This window comes from Pleurodeles waltl, chromosome 7 (genome assembly GCF_031143425.1).
Source record: "Pleurodeles waltl isolate 20211129_DDA chromosome 7, aPleWal1.hap1.20221129, whole genome shotgun sequence".
NCBI lineage: Eukaryota > Metazoa > Chordata > Amphibia > Caudata > Salamandridae > Pleurodeles > Pleurodeles waltl.
In genome coordinates this window covers 414,662,664-414,680,345 of record NC_090446.1, presented here as the reverse complement: position 1 = coordinate 414,680,345, position 17,682 = coordinate 414,662,664, and the positions used below count along the sequence as shown (strand labels likewise).

The following is a 17,682-nucleotide window of genomic DNA, read 5'->3' as shown; positions in this document are numbered from 1 at the left end:
GAGACTCATTTGATCTTTCAGTTTAATAAAGCCCTTCGGGGAGGGATCAACCAGGTGCAATAAGTGTTGCGCGTAGGACTTGGGTGAGTGAACTGGGGGACCCCATGGAGGATGAGGACTGGGCAACGGCGTTGTCGCTGGTGCGCACAGTATCATGCAATAACAGGTTTAAACTTTTTCACTTCAATTTTGTGCATCTGACGTGTATAACATCTGATCGTCTTAATAAGATTGATCCAGCAAGAGGGGCTGGGTGTCCCAGATGTGGTGCATTCAATGCTTCCTTTCTACACCTGGCTTGGTCCTGTAGGATGGTGCACCGATTTTGACGGGAGGTGGTTGGGAGAGTAGAGGAGGTAATGGGATTGGGGCTAGAAGTAACGCCTTTGACACGTCTTTTAGGTGTAGTGCGGAGACCATGGGGTATGAGTATCCCATATAGGCTTACACAACTAGCCCAGGTACTGGCCAAGCGCAGGGTGGCCATTGGCTGGATGAGTGCCCGGAACCCTTTCATCCCTTCCTGGATCCGAGGTTAAATGGAATGGGGTGCTGCAGAAGAACAATATATGAGGTTAACACGTGGAGAGGAGGGCGCACTAACAGATGTGATTGCATGGGGGACACTACAGGAATGTTTTACTTGCATGGAAGAGTTAAGTTCAGAGTGAAGCATTGATGAGGAAGGAGGATTAAGTGAATCTTGTTTCGATCAGAGAGGTGACAACAACTGTGGTGAGGCTATGTCTCTGATACTCATACTATATATGAACGGACTGGTTACATGAGGATCCTATCTGGGAGGGGAGGTTGAGGTAAATTACTGTTGCAGTGGGTGCTATAGATCCCTGTTTCAGATTGTGCGTTTACGCTGTCCTCCAGAAATGTGACAAAAATATACTGTGGTATCTCGCACTGATATGCACTGCATTGTATTTTTGTTGGTTATGTTTTGTAAATTCAATAAAAACAGTTATAAAAAAATATATATATATTATTGTGAGCGCATTAAATAAATGTTTTAAGATCGGACTGCACTACAGGAAGTGGCTCCAATAAAAAAAATTAAATAAAAAAAAGTTCACAAGTTTGTAAAGTGCAACAATATGAAGCTATGTATAATACCCTTAGAATGCTCTCAGATTAGATACAAATATTTGCAGAAGCTTTATTTTTCTTTCGAAACAAAATGTTCATGAGTGCAACTAGAAAAAAAACATTTTGCTAAACTACTGTGAAATGTTGCCTACCATTTTTTTGAAGCATCATTTAGTACAATGTGTAGTACTTCTAAAAAAATATTTGTAGGGGAAAGTCGGTGTTACCTGTTTCAACAAGATTATGGGGAACATGAAAATAAACAGGCATTGATAAAGCCAGTAGGTCGGATATTGGTGGTCAGTCTTTTAGTGTTGTCTACACATGTCTTGTTTTTACATGGTTGTAGTAAACCTTTATAGTTGTGGGAGCTGCGGGGCCCTCACTATTGCAACAGACATTGGCAAAAGCATCAACATTTTTGGGTCTCAAAAAGCACACACTGCTACAGTTGTCCCTGGCACTAAACAAAACTACTTTGGGTGCCAATATGCTCCTTGTGAAAGCGCAGATTGCTATCATTCAGTGAAGCCAGCAGAGAATTTTTATCATGACAAAGGGTCTTGGTTAACTTTCAGACCTAATTAAAATCTTAAATAAAGTCACAAAAGTGCACCCATGGGATAAGTCTCTCCATTAGTGAAAATTTACATATTTAATGAATTCACAAGAATTTGCAGAAGTACGCCAGGAAATTGTACTCCAAGAAAATACTTGTGAATTGTATTTTATCACCAGCAAATAAGCATTATAGATTTGCTCATGCGAAAATTAGTTGACCGTTTACAAGTTCACTTTTCCTCCAACCACTTTTTCCCTCTCTCCAACCGTGGGAGAAGTTTTACTTCTGACCCTGGTCAGGAGTAAATTTCCAACCTTACTCAGTATGGGAAGAGGTTAGAGAAGAGCTAGTGAAAAACCTTAAAACATGCAAGTTAATAGGTTTGCACAGACTTCAAGGGGCTTTCCAACTTTGAAACTAGTGCTTAGTGCTACTTCCATCCTCGGTATGTAAATCAGCAGGAAGGTGGCAAAATAAGGAAATTGCTAGTACTTAAGCCCTGCTATATAGTATGAGCCCTGAAGTAAACAGAGAGGCTATTATCAGAGCTCTTATATAATGAGATTACTGCAATAATCTGTAGCATCACTTTATGGCACCAAAGGGATAAGTTGATTTTTTTATAGGACAAGTAGATTTATGAATCAACCTGTCCCATCGACAAGTAGATATTTTATTACATTTCACACCCCTGTGGTACTGCTTAGTCATTCCATATTCCAGCTACAAGCTCATCCCGAAGTGCCAACCAAATCTTGTGACTTCATTTTGTAACGACTAGAGTTCAACAGCTGAGGGTCCTTGAATAAAAGTTACCTACTCAACAGACCATGTGTGCGGCGTCACTCCTGGGGCATTGCCAAATACCAGAGTGTGGCCCCTGCACAACACAAGATAAAGGAAATTGTACTCCAGACATTTTTTACAGGATACAATCTATAATTTATAGAACACAAGTACTACAGATTACTTAAAATAACTTCTGGAAGTTAACACCCAGTTGAATATGGGTTTGGAACCAACTACTTCTTCTGTGCAAAACTAAATTTAAGAGCACATCAAACAAGCATCGGCAAAGCCAATAGGTCTCGCATATATAAGAGCTAATGGCTTGGGCGATGTATTTTGCCATGTTGTACACCACTGTAGCTGTTGTCTTGCATGGCTATAAGTTAGTGGCATGGAGTGTCAGAGCGAAGTGGGGTAGTAATGTGTCAGAGTAGATCTGTTGGATTGTCGTATAGTGGAGGAGGGGGGGAGTACAGCGTCGTAAAGATGAGTATAGGGGAGTAGAGTTCAGTGGTAGAGTGCTGTGGAGTGTGGTCGGCTGGAACATAGTTCAATAGATTGAAGTGAATGGGGTGAAACCGCTTGGGGTGGATTGGATTGGAGTGGGGTGACAGACTGGAGAGGGGAGAATTGGACTGGATTGAGAAAGTGGGGTTGACTGGAGTGGGGTGGGGTAAGGTGGACTGGATTGAGAAAGTGGGGTTGACGGGAGTGAGCAGAGTGTGGTAGATTGGAGAGAAGTGGGTAGACTGAAATGGGGTGGGGTGGATTGAAAAGGGGTGGGGTCCACGGTCGATCAGATTGAAGCGAGGTGGATCGATTGGATTGGGTTGGATGGACAGGATTAGAGTGGGGTGGACTGAACTCGGGTGGGGTGGGTGGTGTAGTGAGGTAGACTGAATAGACGAGTGCGGTGGACAGAAATGGGGTGGACAGGAGTGAGGTGGATTGGAGTGAATTGAAATGGGGTGGGTTGATTCGGGTGGACTGGACAGGGGTTGACTGAGGTGAACTGGACTCGAGTGGGGTGTGGTGGACTGGTGTGGGGCGTGGTGAACTGGGGTGGACTGCAGTGAGGTGGACTGGATTGGCATAGGGCGAAGTGGACTGGAGTGAGGTGGGTCGGACTGGGGTGTAGCCGCTTGAGTGTGGTAGATTGAGTTGGGGTGGGTTGGAGTGAGGTAAATTGGGGTGCAGTGGATTGGACTGGAGTGGTTTGGACTAGATTGGAGTGGGGTGGATTTGCTTGGGTTGGACCGGATTGGAGTGGGGTGGATTGGTGTGGGATGAATTAATTGGAGAGTGGTGCACTGGATTGTAGTGAGGGGGCTTAAAAGGTGGTTTGGAGGGTGTGGATTGGATTGGAGTAGGGTGGATTAAAGTGGACTATATTAGACTGGAATGGACTGGGGTGGTGTGAGTGGAACAGACTGGAGTTAGGTGGGCTGGGTAGCAGTGGACTTGATTGGAGTGGGCTGGACTGTACTAGGTTAGGGTGGGTTGGATAGGAGTGGGGCAGATAAGACTGGCGTTTAGTGGATTGGACTGAAGTGGGGTGGAGATGGGTGATGTGTATGGATAGGAGTGGGATAGACAGTGCTGGAGTGGGGTAGATTGGCTTGGGCTGGGCTGGATTGGTGAGGGGTGAACTGGACTGGAGTTGAGTGAATTGGTATGGAGTGGGGTGGACTGGGGAAAATTGAAATGAGGCAGATGGTTTTGGACTGAAATGGGTTGTTTGAGATTGGAGTGGGGCAGGGTGGAGTCGAGCAAGGGCAGTCTGAAATGGATTGAGTGGGGCAGAATGAAGTGGAAGGGATTGGAATGGGACAGATTCTTTTAGATTAGAGTGGGGCAGACTGTATTAAGGGGGAGTGGATGGAAGGGAGATAGATTGGATGGAAGTGGGTGAAATGGAGTGGGATGAATTGGGGTATACTGGGGCGAGGGGGATTGGAGTGGGGCAGATTAGAGTGAGGCAGACTGGATTCAGACAAAGTTTTGGATTGGAGTAGGTCAGGCTGTTTTGGAGTGATGTAGACTGTTTTGGAGTGGGGTAAACTGGAGTGGGGCAGATTAAATTGGAGTGGATTGGGTGGGGTGGGCTCCACAGTGTACTAGATTGGATTTGTGTTTATTGGTGTGGAGTGGATGGATTGAATTAGAGTGGGGTGGACTAAAATGGGGTGGATTGTAGGGGGTAGATTGGCGTAGGGTGAATGGCAGTGGTGAGGGTTGAGGTGGGGTAGGATGGAAGGATTGGCCTGGAGTGCGGTGGACTGAACGGGAATGAGGTGGATTCGATTGCAAAGGGTGGGGTGAATTATATTGAGGTGAGGTGGATTGGAATGGTGTAGGGTGGATCAGTTTTGGAGTGTGGTGGACTGCATGCAGTGCATTGTGGTGGAATGGACTGAGGTGGACTGGACTGGTGTGGGCTAGATTAATGTGTTTGGAGTCGGTGGATTAAAGTGGATTGTATTGGAGTGGGATGGATTGGGGGTGTGGGTGGACTGGACAGGAGTGAGTTGGACTGGGCAGCAGTGGACTCGATTGGAGTGGGGTTGACTGGAGGGGTGGATTGGCTTGGAGTGGGGTAGGTTGTACTAGAGTAGGTGGGGTGTACTGGACTAGAGTGGATTGGGTTAAAGTGGATTGGATTGGAGTGAGGTAGATTGGGGTGGATTGGAGTGAGGTGGACTGGATTGTAATGGGTTGGATTGTGGTGTATTGGAGTGGGGTGAATAGGGATGGAGCTGGATGAATTGGGAAGAAGTGGGGTGGATTGGATTGGATTGGAGTGGGGCAAATTGGAGAAGGCAGATTATTCTGGATTGAAGTGGATTGTTTGGGAATGGAGCAGGCCGGACTGGTGTGGGACAGATTATTTTGGATTGGAGTGTGGCAGACTAGAGTGGGGAAGATTGTATTGGGGTGGATTGGATAGAAGTGGGGTAGACTGGATAGGAGTGGGTGGAATGGAGTGGGATGAATTGGAATGGACTGAATTTGAGTGGGGTGAATTGGAGTGGGACATATTGTAGTGGGCTGGACTGGGTGTGAACCATGGTCAAGTAACAGCCACAATCCCTTGCAGGGTGAAGCACAAAAAGTCACTAAATTAACCGATGCCTAACCCTGGTAGCTAGGCACAAAAAGCAGACAGGCTAAACTTACTGACAATGTGTTAAGTATGCATGCAGTACACAAACAGCAGTAGAAACACAACAAAATAAAAATCCAAAACCAATTAAGAAAAATAGAGAAAAATGCCATAACTTATTTGACACCAAAACCATGAAAATCCAATCATTATAACCAGAGTTCTGAATTTTAAAGTTTAAGGTTCAAAATAGCAAGCCCTCAGTTTTAGAAAATGGCCACCTGGGAACCTTTGGCACCACAACCAAGGGTCCTAGAGTGGATGAAGACCTCTTGGGTGTGCAGGACTCACTCAAGCTGGGTCCAGGGGCAGGTGTAAGATGACGGAAGCCTGTTATATACCTCTGGCTCAAAACAGGAGACCAGGTGAACTAGCCCTTGTTGTCACTTATGCAGTCCAGGGGACAGGTGGCGATGCAGGGCTCTGCAGCAGGGCTGGTCTCTGAAGGCTCCAAGCAGGCTCCAGGCAGCAACGCAGTCCTCCCAGGTACAGCAGCAGTCTGGCAGAATGCACAGCAGGTCACAACAGCACACAGTCCTCGTAGAGTCCTTCCACAGGTCCAGCAGTGTACTGAAGCATAGGAACACTATTTTTATACCCTGGTGCCCTGCTCCCATAAGCTGGGATAAGATTCCAGAAGGGTTATTTGAAGTTTCAGGATTTTCCTACCTCTCCTGACCTGGCTCCTAGCTGGCTGCATTGACAAAATAGAGTTGTTAAGCCTATTGTGGGGTGGCAAAGTACAGCCTATTCAGTTGCAAGTGGGGCTATGGTTAGCTCCCGCTACCCCTCCCCATCAAGTCAGTTAAAGGCCCATTCAGGCTCTGCTAATACTCCTATTGTGTGACTGTCTGGGCTGAATACACAAAGTCCCAACTGTCGATTACACCCAGTCATGTGACCTAAGGCAGGTTACAGGCACAGAGGGCTAAGGGCAGGAAAATGCCAACTTTTCAAAAGTGGCATTTTCCAACTTGTGATGATAATTCTGACTTTACCATTTAAGAGGGTTTATCATTGCAAGTTAATAGGTACCAAACATGGCATTTCTATCACCTCTGATTTAGGAATTACTGCTTAATATTTTAATAAGGAATCCTCAATGTTAGCCTATGGGAAGGGTAGACCTATCAATAGTAAGAAAAACTAATCTAGGAGCTTTTTTTAATACTAAGACATGTAAAACTAAAAAGTACATGTCCTGCCTTTACATTACACATGATCCTGCCCTATGGACTACTTAGGGCATACTTAGGGGTGAAATATGTAATAAAAAGGTAAGTTTAAGGCTTGGCAAGGGGTTTTAAATGTCAAGTCGACATGGCAGTGGGACACTGCCTTCAGGCAGCAATGGCAGGCCTGAGACAGGTTTTAAGGTGCTACTTCAATGGGTGACACAATAAGTGCTGCAGGCCCACTGGTATTATTTACTTTCCAATCCCTGGGTATATGGTATACCACTCTACAAGGGACTTGCATGTAAATTAAATATGCCAATAAGACATGACAATCAAACCATGTTTAGGGGAGTGGGCACAAGCACTTGAGCACTGGTTGGTAGTGGTAAATTGCTCAGAGTCTTAAGGCCAACAGAGAAAAAGTCCAGACAAAATGGCATCAAGCAGGCAAAACGTTTGGGGGAAGACCACCCTAAAACTGACAGGTCCAACAGGTGTATTGGTGTGGGGTGAGATGGGGTGGATTGGGGTGCATTGCAGTGGGGCAGACTGGAGAGGGGTGGATGGAGTGTACTGCATGATTATTTATTAAAGTATCATTCAGAAATTACACATAATAAAGAAACAGTGTTCTGCAATATTTAGAACAAGATAATCATCATCCTTTAAGAACAGCACTCACAAGCAAAAATAAAAGAAATAATGAGTGCAAAGTGAGAAAAAATGACAGCAACAATTGGGGTGGGCAGAATAAAATGGATTGGGGTGAAGCCGATTGGAGTGGGACATATTGTTTTGTTTGGGAGTGACGAGACGAGAGTGGGGCAGATTGTTTTGGACTTGAGTAGGTCAGATTATATTAGGGTGCAGTGAGTTAGATTGGAGTGGGGTGGAGTGAGTTTAGTTGGATTGAAGTGGGGTGTACTGGATCGTAGTGGGGTGGATTGGGTGTACTGCATGATTATGTATTAAATCATAATTTCAGAAATTACACATAAAGAAACAATCTTGCTTTGCAATATTTAGAACACGATAATTGTCATCTTTTGAAAACAGCACCCATGATCAAAAACAAAGCAAAAACACAGGTGCAAAGTCAGAAAAAAACACGTGGCAAAATAAAATAATTAACTGTAAAAATAAAACTTTGCAATTTTGTCTGTCCTGCTGAGCATGTTTTAACCAGCCACAGTTCAAAAGAACAAAATAGTATCTTAATCATGTAGGGAGACAGGCAATGATTAAACTGAATCATTCAGCGCTTGGTCCTTGCTCCACACAGAAGAGTGGAAATGATGCTTGTCCTGGGGTGATGAATTATGCGGCTGTTAAGAATAGGGCCATGCAAGCCAACACATGATAAGCAACAGGCGGGCTCCAAGCCCTTTACTGAATACAACAGAGTCGCACATGCTAGACGCACTGCCACTAAAAACTAACATTCTGATCTCACTCATTTTATCCCCCTTAATTTTCTAATGCAGATCCCCTGGCTCGGTGTGTAGCATGCCTGGATTTCTGAAGAAGAGGCCATTAAACCAGATATAAGCCTTCTACGGATGCCAAGTTCCAAGGTCCATCCGTGATGTGCTACTTCAATTCATATTTTTTTCTTTTGAATTATGGGACTTGTGGTCTTGTTTTATAAAAGAATAAACAAGATTACAAGTTCCTAAATTCACATAAAAAAACTGGACTGGAGCAGCACCCCACTCATGGACCCAGGAAACTTGGCTGGCTGGCTGGCCCTCGCACTCCTCTCAATCTGCTTACCTCTGAACAGCCGCTCGAACTCCTGAAACCCTCGCTCCCTCAGATAGGCACACAACTCTTCGGTGTCCCAGTGACGTGGGTCAAAAATAAAAGGATTCCCGCAGGCAGCGCGGCACTTTTCAGGAGTCCGATAGAGACCGCATTCGTCTTGCGGATCGAGGGCGCTTCTCGATCTTTTCATGGCGGACTCTGGCTCTCACTAAACTTCCTATGCAAGTCCTGTCGTGCAGCACTGTCCTCGCGTTTAAGACTCCCTCAAAGGTACATACGCCGACTGTGCAGCTCTTGTGGATGGCGAAGAACTATCACTCCCAACAATCCTAGAATAAGGTTGCGTCCCGCCCGCTACTTCCACCACCCACCCTTAATGCAGAACGACATCCGTTATAGATCCTCTGATGGTTGATAATATCCATAATTTCAACACTTCCGGGACGCAAGACAGCTAAAATCGCGGCTGCCACACAAACGTGTGCAATGGAAGTTGGCCTTGGATTGGAGAATTGGCAACACTTCAGCCAATCATAGAGCTCTACATAGCATTCCGAAGTTCTCATTGGCAGTGGCGCGACTCCGCACGTGTCTATGATGTACATAAACAGTCATTTGCCAGATAGTTGTGTTGTGGTTTGTCTCGGATGCAGCTGTCACTCGTTCACATAGCGGGAGGAAAGATTGAGCCTCATAGAGAGACATTTTTTTTTTTGCCACACACGAAGTGGAGCGATTCCAACAGCTTTGTACTTTAGGATTGGGTTGACTCCCCGCCCACCCCCCTTTTCCGTGTAGCACGAGTGAGTCATAGTTTGGTATCCCGAGGCCATGCTTTCTGAGATAGATTGATTTTTATAACGTAACCATTACCTAAAGGTGTTAGAACATTTTATAATAAAACGTCATTACATGATTTACAATTTTACAGACAGTTGCTAGTTATGACTATTGCAAAGGGCACTAAGTGGCAGGTAGATGTGTAGGGACTGTTGCCGATTTTGATCCTCACAAAGGAATAGACTTACTGTTATAAGCACAAGATTAGTAAACAGAAAAGGGAAATGCCACACTGGAAAACTATCAACATGATGTTACTCAATGTCTGTAAATACTGTATTATAATTTATGTTGTAATAGGTATTAGGATTAAGTAAATTAGTTGTTTATAAATTATGATGTAGAATGGTATGTTCCTGCCTACCTTAGAATGTTGGCATTGGGCTGGCTTGGAGTTTGTCATAGAATGTTGGGACTGTTAGGGCATTGTTCTGTGATGAGTCTTGAAATAAACTGGTCATCCCACTTGCTCTGTGTGGCCTTCACAGATTTATTTATAACAGAAATTGTTGGCGACAAGGATGGGATCTACTTAGAAGAGGCTGTGCAGGGGCAGCTGGACTCCTCAACCCTGGGCTAGCGTGTACCTTCTCGTCTGCGCTGGGCTGTCGACTTACCTGTGGTGCTGTGCGGGGTGCTCTGGCGATTACAGGAAGCATTCTTCTGGCCTTTGTAGTTTGCAGTGTGCTGACATTTGTGCCTTTCCTTCGCCTATCCGGTCGGTGTGGCACCAAGGGTCATCCAGTCCCACCTGACTCCTGGCGGCGCGGCACACTTGTTTACCTGCGCTCCGTGTCCCAGGAGGTATAGCTGCAGAAAGGCGGAACGTGGGGCTTACTGACGGCGATCGTGGAGATCGTAGGGCTTCCTGGATGGCAGCTTCCTCAACCGCCTTTGCTCCTGTGCGGCGAAGAAAGCAGCGGTGACGTGACGTGTGAGGGAGAAGAGTTCCCTGGCACAGTTTCCTGAGACAGCAGCTCCTTTGCCAGTCTGTTTCCGTGTGGAGCTGCAGCAGCGGTGACGCCGCAAGCGGAAGGCGGTCCCTGGGCGGAGTCGGAGGTGAACGCGCCCCCAGGGATTTTGGGCTGCCTTCATCTCTGTTAGGACGACAGCAGAGGCAACGCGGAGTGGAGGAGGCGACCCCTGAACGATTGAAGTTGGTAACACGCCCCAGTAATTACAGGCAGCAAAGAGCGTGTTTTTATTTATGTAAGTGGTCGGTTGAAGACCACATCAGAATATATGAGTGCTGGACAAGTCTTCTCTTCCGCAAGTTAGAAAAAAAAAAAATTGACTTATCCGGCTGTATTCTCGATTGTGAACAGTTCTTGGACAAACACAAGAATGATTCATTTTTGTGCGGGCATCAGTATGTTATGTTTTATTGAAGTTGGAATTCAGTGTAAGTACTGCTGTATACTAGGGTACTCAACAATTTTTGGTGGAAGAGTGCTGCAAAGTAATATATTTGGCTTTTGTCCATATAGTACAATTCTATTGTGAAAAATTGTGAATGCAAGTTGTCCTTTGGATTGTTCATTGTATTTCTGGTTATCATGGCTGCAGCCAGCATGTCACAACCTCCTCCTTTCCTGAATGAAGTTGGGGAACCCAGTGTGCTCTGGAAGGACTGGAGGAGATTGTTTGAGTCATATTTGATTGCAATTGGTGGGGAGAAATTCTCTCCACTAAGGAAGCAACACATCATATTGCACAATTTGGGCATACATGGAAAGAAGGTCTATGATAGTTTAACAGAACTGGGAGAAGAGGATGAAGAGGAGGAAGCGGAAGAGTTAGACGTATATGAAATGACGCTCAAAAAGTTAGAGGGTCACTTTGGAGAAAGAGTGAATGTGGTCCTTGAGAGGCACAAATTCTTTAGTAGGGTGCAGGGTAGAGATGAGAAGGTGTCCAGTTACATAGCTAGTCTCAAAGGTCTTGCTGCAACATGTGATTTTGGGGGTCTAGAGGACTCTCTAATCAGAGATCAGTTAGTAAGGTGCACCAACAATAGTAAAGTGCAGGAGAAATTGTTAATTTAAAGTCCCTCATTAAAGGAAGCTATTGAGATAACCAAAGGCATTGAACACACAGCAGAGTGTGTCAGATTAATGAAGAGTGCCACAGTAACTGATGAAGTAAAAGAGGTCAGAACTATTCCTAATAAAGAGTGCATGGGACCTAATGAGGAGGAGGTAATTAAAACCCAAGAAATCTCAATAAAGAAGAATGCTGTAGGAAACACCAAAAATAGATGCTACAGATGTGGGAATGTTAGGCATTTGGCTAACAGCCCGACTGCCCTGCTCTCAATTGTATATGTAGGAAATGCAGAGCCAAAGGGCACTACGAGAGGGTATGTAGGGGAGAGAGGAATGAACATAATGGCAGGAAAGGAGTGCACAAGGTGGAGGATTTCCAAGAACCCCACAGCAAAATTGAACTGCAGGTTAAAGGAAGTGTGGAGAGTACATGTAAAAATACCATGTATCCCACTTGTGATATAACTTGAAATGGTGAACAAGTAAGAGTATATGCAGATTCATGTTCCCCTTCACCTTCATAAATTACAGTATTTATGAGAGCAAGTTCAAAGGTAAAGGATACAGTTTACAGTCTGCAGACATATCCCCTGGGGGGTATAATAGTGATCCCATACCATTGAAAGGGATGATGATCATGCATATAACTTTTAAAGGCAGATTGACCACCGGAAAAGTTTACTTCACCAACAAGGGTTCTAATTTGTTGGGATGGGAACATCAACGTGAGTTAGGCATACGCCCGGACCCTAACAGGGAAGAACCAGTATTATTGGCAGGAAGTCCAGAGAATGAGCATGCCATATGCAAAGAGTTCCCTGGCCTCTTCGAAGGTAAGTTGGGCCGTTTGGTTAATTATCAGCATAAGATTATAGTGAAGGAGGGGGCAGTTCCCATTTCGCACAAGGCCAGGCCTGTACCGCTTTTGATGCAGGAACCCCTTAAACAAGAGTTGCATCGTTTAGAACAGTTGGGGATCATTGAGCCGATTGAAAGTGCTCTTTGGTTAGCACCTATTGTTGTTACTCGGAAGTCTGGAGGAAGGGGTATACGTGTCTGCGTGGATTTGAGGGATCTTAATGCCAACATTTGGGTGGAAAGATTTCCATTACCTAGAATTAACGAAATGTTGAGTACTTTGGGTCCTGCAAAATTTTTCAGTGTCATAGATCTATCCTCTGCGTACCATCAAGTGGAGCTACACCCCTCCTCACGTTCCCTCAGTTCATTCATCACGCCGTTTGGAGCTTTTCGGTACTGCCGGATGCCGTTTGGTCTAGCATCTGCGGCAGCCGTGTTCCAACGGATTATGCAAAATATTCTGGAAGGGGTGGAACATAGTTTATGTTTCCAAGACGATGTCTTGGTCTACGGAAACAGCAGGGCTGAACATGATGACACCTTGAGACAAGTGTTCAATGTCTTAAGCAAAGCAGGAATGACAATTAAGAAGGAGAAATGTCAAATTGGTATGGCTTCGGTAGAGTTCCTTGGGCATAAGATCACCCAGGAGGGTATACAACCTAAGCATGACCTGGTTAAGGCTGTGGAAGAAGCGATAGCCCCTACTAGTAAACCCGAACTCAGATCCTTCTTGGGTTTGGCTGAGTATATGGCAAAATTTGTAAGGAATTGTGCCATGGTCACGGCCCCTATGAGGGCACTCTTAAAGAAGGATGCTCCGTTTTTATGGAATAGTGATTGCCAAGGAGCATTCAATGATATTAAGGAAGCTATCATTCATTCTCCGCATTTAGGAAAATTTGTCCCGAAATTTAAAACTTTTGTGACCACTGATGCGAGTGGCCAAGGTCTAGGGGCAATGTTGTCACAGCAAGTCAATGGTCAGGAGAAAATTGTGGCCTTTGCTTCGAGAGCGTTGAATGAAGTAGAAGGTAATTTCTCGACTGTTGAAAGGGAAACATTAGCCTGTTATTGGGCCATAACCCACTTAAAATTTTTCCTATGGGGTCTACCCTTCACGATCAAGACAGATCATAAACCCTTAGTCAATATTTTTACAACACTAGGCAGGGAGCGTGCTACCCCACGCATAGCCAAGTGGATGTTGGGTCTAGAAGGTTACAACTTTAATGTTGTGTATGTGCCTGGTAACAAAAATACTATTGCCGACTATTTGTCTAGATCTACGAGACTTAATTCGTTAAGGGACGGGAGTCAAGCATAAGAATCACAGATATATGAACCCATATTGTGGATAGACTTAGCTAGTCTTATGAAAGAGGAGTGGGTGGAAGAAACGGAAAAGGATCAGACGCTACGATTATTCAAAGAGAGAATTGTCAGAGGGTGGCCAAACAAAATAAGGGATGTGGAGGAAGACCTTAAGGGCTATTGGAATGTCAGACTCGAGCTACATATTTCCAACAATCTAGTGATGAGGGGCGAAAGAATCGTTCCTCCCTGTAAACTATGGGGTAAATTGGTGGAACTAGCCCATGAAGGTCATCTGGGACGCAGTCTCACCAAAAATAAACTATGCGCCACATATTGGTTTCCACAGATGGATAGTGAAGTGGAGAATGTTGTGCAAGAATGTCTGGCGTGTGCAATGAGTGACAAAACCCATTTAACACGTAAGGCCCCACTGTCGCCTGTGAGCATACCAGCGAAGCCTTGGGACAAACTTGGGCTTGACATTCTAGGTCCTAATGAGTATCTGGGGAACAGGGGGCATTACATATTTGTGCTGATAGACTATCATTCACATTGGACAATGTTTAAGATTGCGAAGCAGATATCTACTGTAGATGCTATCAACTTCCTAACAGAGGCATTTATGAAAGAAGGTATTCCCAGCACCTTAGTAACCGACAATGGGGTGCAGTTCACTTCCAACAAAATGAGAGAGTTCCTTTAGAACTAGGGAGTCCAACATTGCAGGACTGCTCTATACAATCCTTAGGCCAATGGGTTGGTGTAAAGAATGAATAGGATGTTCAAGGAGTGTATTCAAAGAGCTAGAGCCTAAGGGTTGGCATGTGAAACTGCGTTGAATCAGATGTTGTGGTCGTACCATGCCACTCCAAACACAGACACAGGATTATCACCTTTCCTGTCTCTGAAAGGAAGGCAACTGGGTACTAAATTAAACCCAAATTGTTTACTGGGGGGTGAGCGTGTGTATGTACCAAAAGAAGTGACTGCAGAGTGCTTCCGCCGCAAACAAGAGAAGTATAAGAACTGGTATAATAATAAATTTGGAACCAAAAATAAGACATGGCAGGTGGGGCAATGGGTCAAGGTCAGGCTCCCTGAACGTGCACAAAGAGGTTGTAGTAAATTTTCAGAACCCATTAAGATTAAAAATGTATATCGGAATGTGGATGGAAGAATTTGGAGCATGGACCAGATTGTACATCATCAAGGGTCTGTTGACAGGGAAGAAGGCGATCCAGTTACCACAAACAACGCCAAGCATATTGCAAGAGCACAGAGGGAAAGATGGAGACCTCGAACCAGGAAAGTACCTGTGTGGCACAAGGACTTTGTATTCACTTCGTAAGGGAAGGAGATATGTTATAAGCACAAGATTAGTAAACAGAAAAGGGAAAGGCCACACTGGAAAACTACTAACACAATGTTACTCAATGTCTGTAAATACTGTATTGTAAGTTATGTTGTAATAGGTATTAGGATTAAGTAAATTAGTTGTTTATAAATTATGATGTAGAATGGTATGTTCCTGCGTACCTTAGAATGTTGGCATTGGGCTGGCTTGAAGCTTGCCATAGAATGTTGGGACTGTTAGGGCATTGTTCTGTGAGGAGTCTTGAAAACAACTGGTCATCACTCTTGCTCTGTGTGGCCTTCACAGATTTATTTATAACACTTACAATTGTTAGAGGTTGGTGATGTAGGTAGAGACAGCAAGAAAGGTTAGGAGGAGTGGGACAGCCCATGTCAAACAGAATTACTTTAGAAGCCATCCCAGACTCATTGACTCATCATCCAGCTAATAGAAGTCATTTTCACATCACCAGGCATCATCCAGCTCTTGAAGTCATCAGCACAGCTTAGAAACCTGTACAGGGTAATTTTACCATGGCTTGAAAATTAATACCTGATGACTCCTCTAGATGTGATTGTTCCTGATGATTTGAGGAGGACTTGAAAATGAGCGTCTAATGATTCTGTTTCTCTCTGCCCATACATGGACTTGGGGGCTGATTTCGACCACTGCGCCTAGGATCACCTATGGAAGGAGGTCACATCCTGCCTTCTCCTTTGCATCCAAAGGTGTACAAAAGCACTCTTGGCTCCCTGCTGCGTGGGGCTCTGTATGTCTGTCTTTGCCCATACAGGGTTTTGGGGGCTGATTTGGACCACTACGCCCACGATCACCTGCAGCAGGATATCGCATCCCGCCTTCTCCTTTGTACCTGGAGGACTACAAAGGCACTCTCGGCTCCCCGCTGCTTTGGGGCACGCTCGGTCCAAGACTGGGCCTGTCTGCGCCCATCCCTGGCGGGACAAGGCTTCCCCCCCCCCCCTGATTTCATTCTCCCGACCTTTTTGTTGGAAGTCTCGGTGGTGGGTGGGTGGTCGGATATTGTAGATAATGTTTCAAATGTCTCAGCTGGCTGTGGGGGGGTAGGGAATTGGAGGTGTCTTCTGTGGTTAGTCAGTGCCTACAATCATATCTCGAAGTTCCTTTACCTTTGTTTGCTTCTATGCCCATTTCAAAAGTCAGCTCTGATAATATGGGTTTTACCTTGCGGACAGAGAGGGAAGAATCTGAAGTATCTCCTACTGAGACCGCTTGTAAGCCGAAAAATAAGGTCTTCGCGGAGGAGGGGCAGCCTCACAATCAATGATACCAGAGCATAAACAATAGAGCACTCACCTGAGTAGTGGGGACGCTGTATTAAAGGCTATATTAAAGCGGCTAGATTCAGATTTGGCAGCTCAACTGAAACTGCTAATCTCAAAGCTTGAGGCAGTTGAGTCCTGTTTGGAATCTTTTTGTCAGGTTCATTTTCCTCTTAATGCTGGGGAGGGTTCACATAATGTTAACTCTCACCTTCCTGCACCTGGGGGTGTGGTTAGGCAGGTAGTCAGCCAGCAGATAGATGGTCAGGGAGCTGGACAACACTCAGTGCCTTCCCAATGTGAACCGCCACAGAGGGCAGATTGTACTGAGAGTTGGATTGTTGGGGGTGTTGGGGTGGTTCAACAAAAGACTCATTTAAGCCTTTCCTCTTCCCAGCACACATCTCAAGGTCAGCAGCCGGCACTAGGATCATCATCTATCTACTGTGGGAGTTCATCTCATGGGAACAGGGCCCAAACAATTTATCCAGGTGGCTAAAACCATCTGCCAGCCCTCAGGCTTCATCTTCCCCTAGCCTCTACCCGCCCCAGTGGCATTCTTGGTGAATGTCCTGACCCTGTTGTCAGGGGTAGTAGATTCCACCCCTGAACTCATACGGAGAGCTAAGCACTAGTGTTTTTCTAAGGAGGGGTGGGGGCTATCAAGCTTGGTTTGTGACAAGATTATTATGGCCCGATGAGTGGACTGGTTAGGCTTTGGGAAGAAGCTATACATGGGTGATTGTATTGGGTTTGAATTTTAGGGATCCAGAATCTACTAGACAATCTTTAAGGACACATTTGAGAGAGTGGGTGGGGGGGTTGGTTTCTGTGTCTTTTCCCTGGGCTTCTTCTATCACCCTGCTCAGGATAATAAGTTATAGGGTCATAGGTGGCTATCCTACCATAATGCTGCACGAGTAGTCCCACTAAATAAGTTTATCGGAGCGCGTTAGAACTGAGAGATATGAACCTTTGGGGGATTTGGACAGCATAGATTGATTCACATTCAGAAGGAGTCGGGAGGCATTTACAAAAGCCTGCTGTGGAGGGGATCACACTGTGGGGGAACATAGTTCTTGGCTTGCAATGTGGAAGGATTTGGTTGCAATAGGATTGAGCGGAAACCCTTTCGACATAGTCCCTTACAATTAATCAGTTGGAATATTGCAGGTCTCCATAATAAAAAAGATGACGTGAAGTGGTTACATTTTATTCATGCCTATCAAATAGTAGCACTACAGGAAACGAGGGACGCTTCCACTTTTTTTTTTATAGATGGATTTTCCTGGTTTTTGTTACTCCTGCTATTCCCTCTAACCATGGTAGAGCATGTGGGGTGTTACTTACTCTTGTCTCCCTAACTGTCCCATGTTCCCCTAGTTTAATTGATTCAGGCTCTGGGAATTT

General features: G+C 45.1%; 1 protein-coding gene across 1 annotated transcript in view; it reads right to left on the bottom strand.

Annotated features, from left to right (window-relative positions):
* Positions 1-9,067, bottom strand: part of SAMHD1 (SAM and HD domain containing deoxynucleoside triphosphate triphosphohydrolase 1) — a 1,157,401-nt gene extending 1,148,334 nt beyond the window's left edge. The window contains exon 1 of the mRNA XM_069243902.1: positions 8,564-9,067. Coding sequence (XP_069100003.1) covers positions 8,564-8,744 — 181 coding nt within the window. The 5' untranslated portion in view covers positions 8,745-9,067. The remainder of the gene's footprint in view (positions 1-8,563) is intronic.
* Between the last annotated feature and the right edge of the window lie 8,615 nt (positions 9,068-17,682).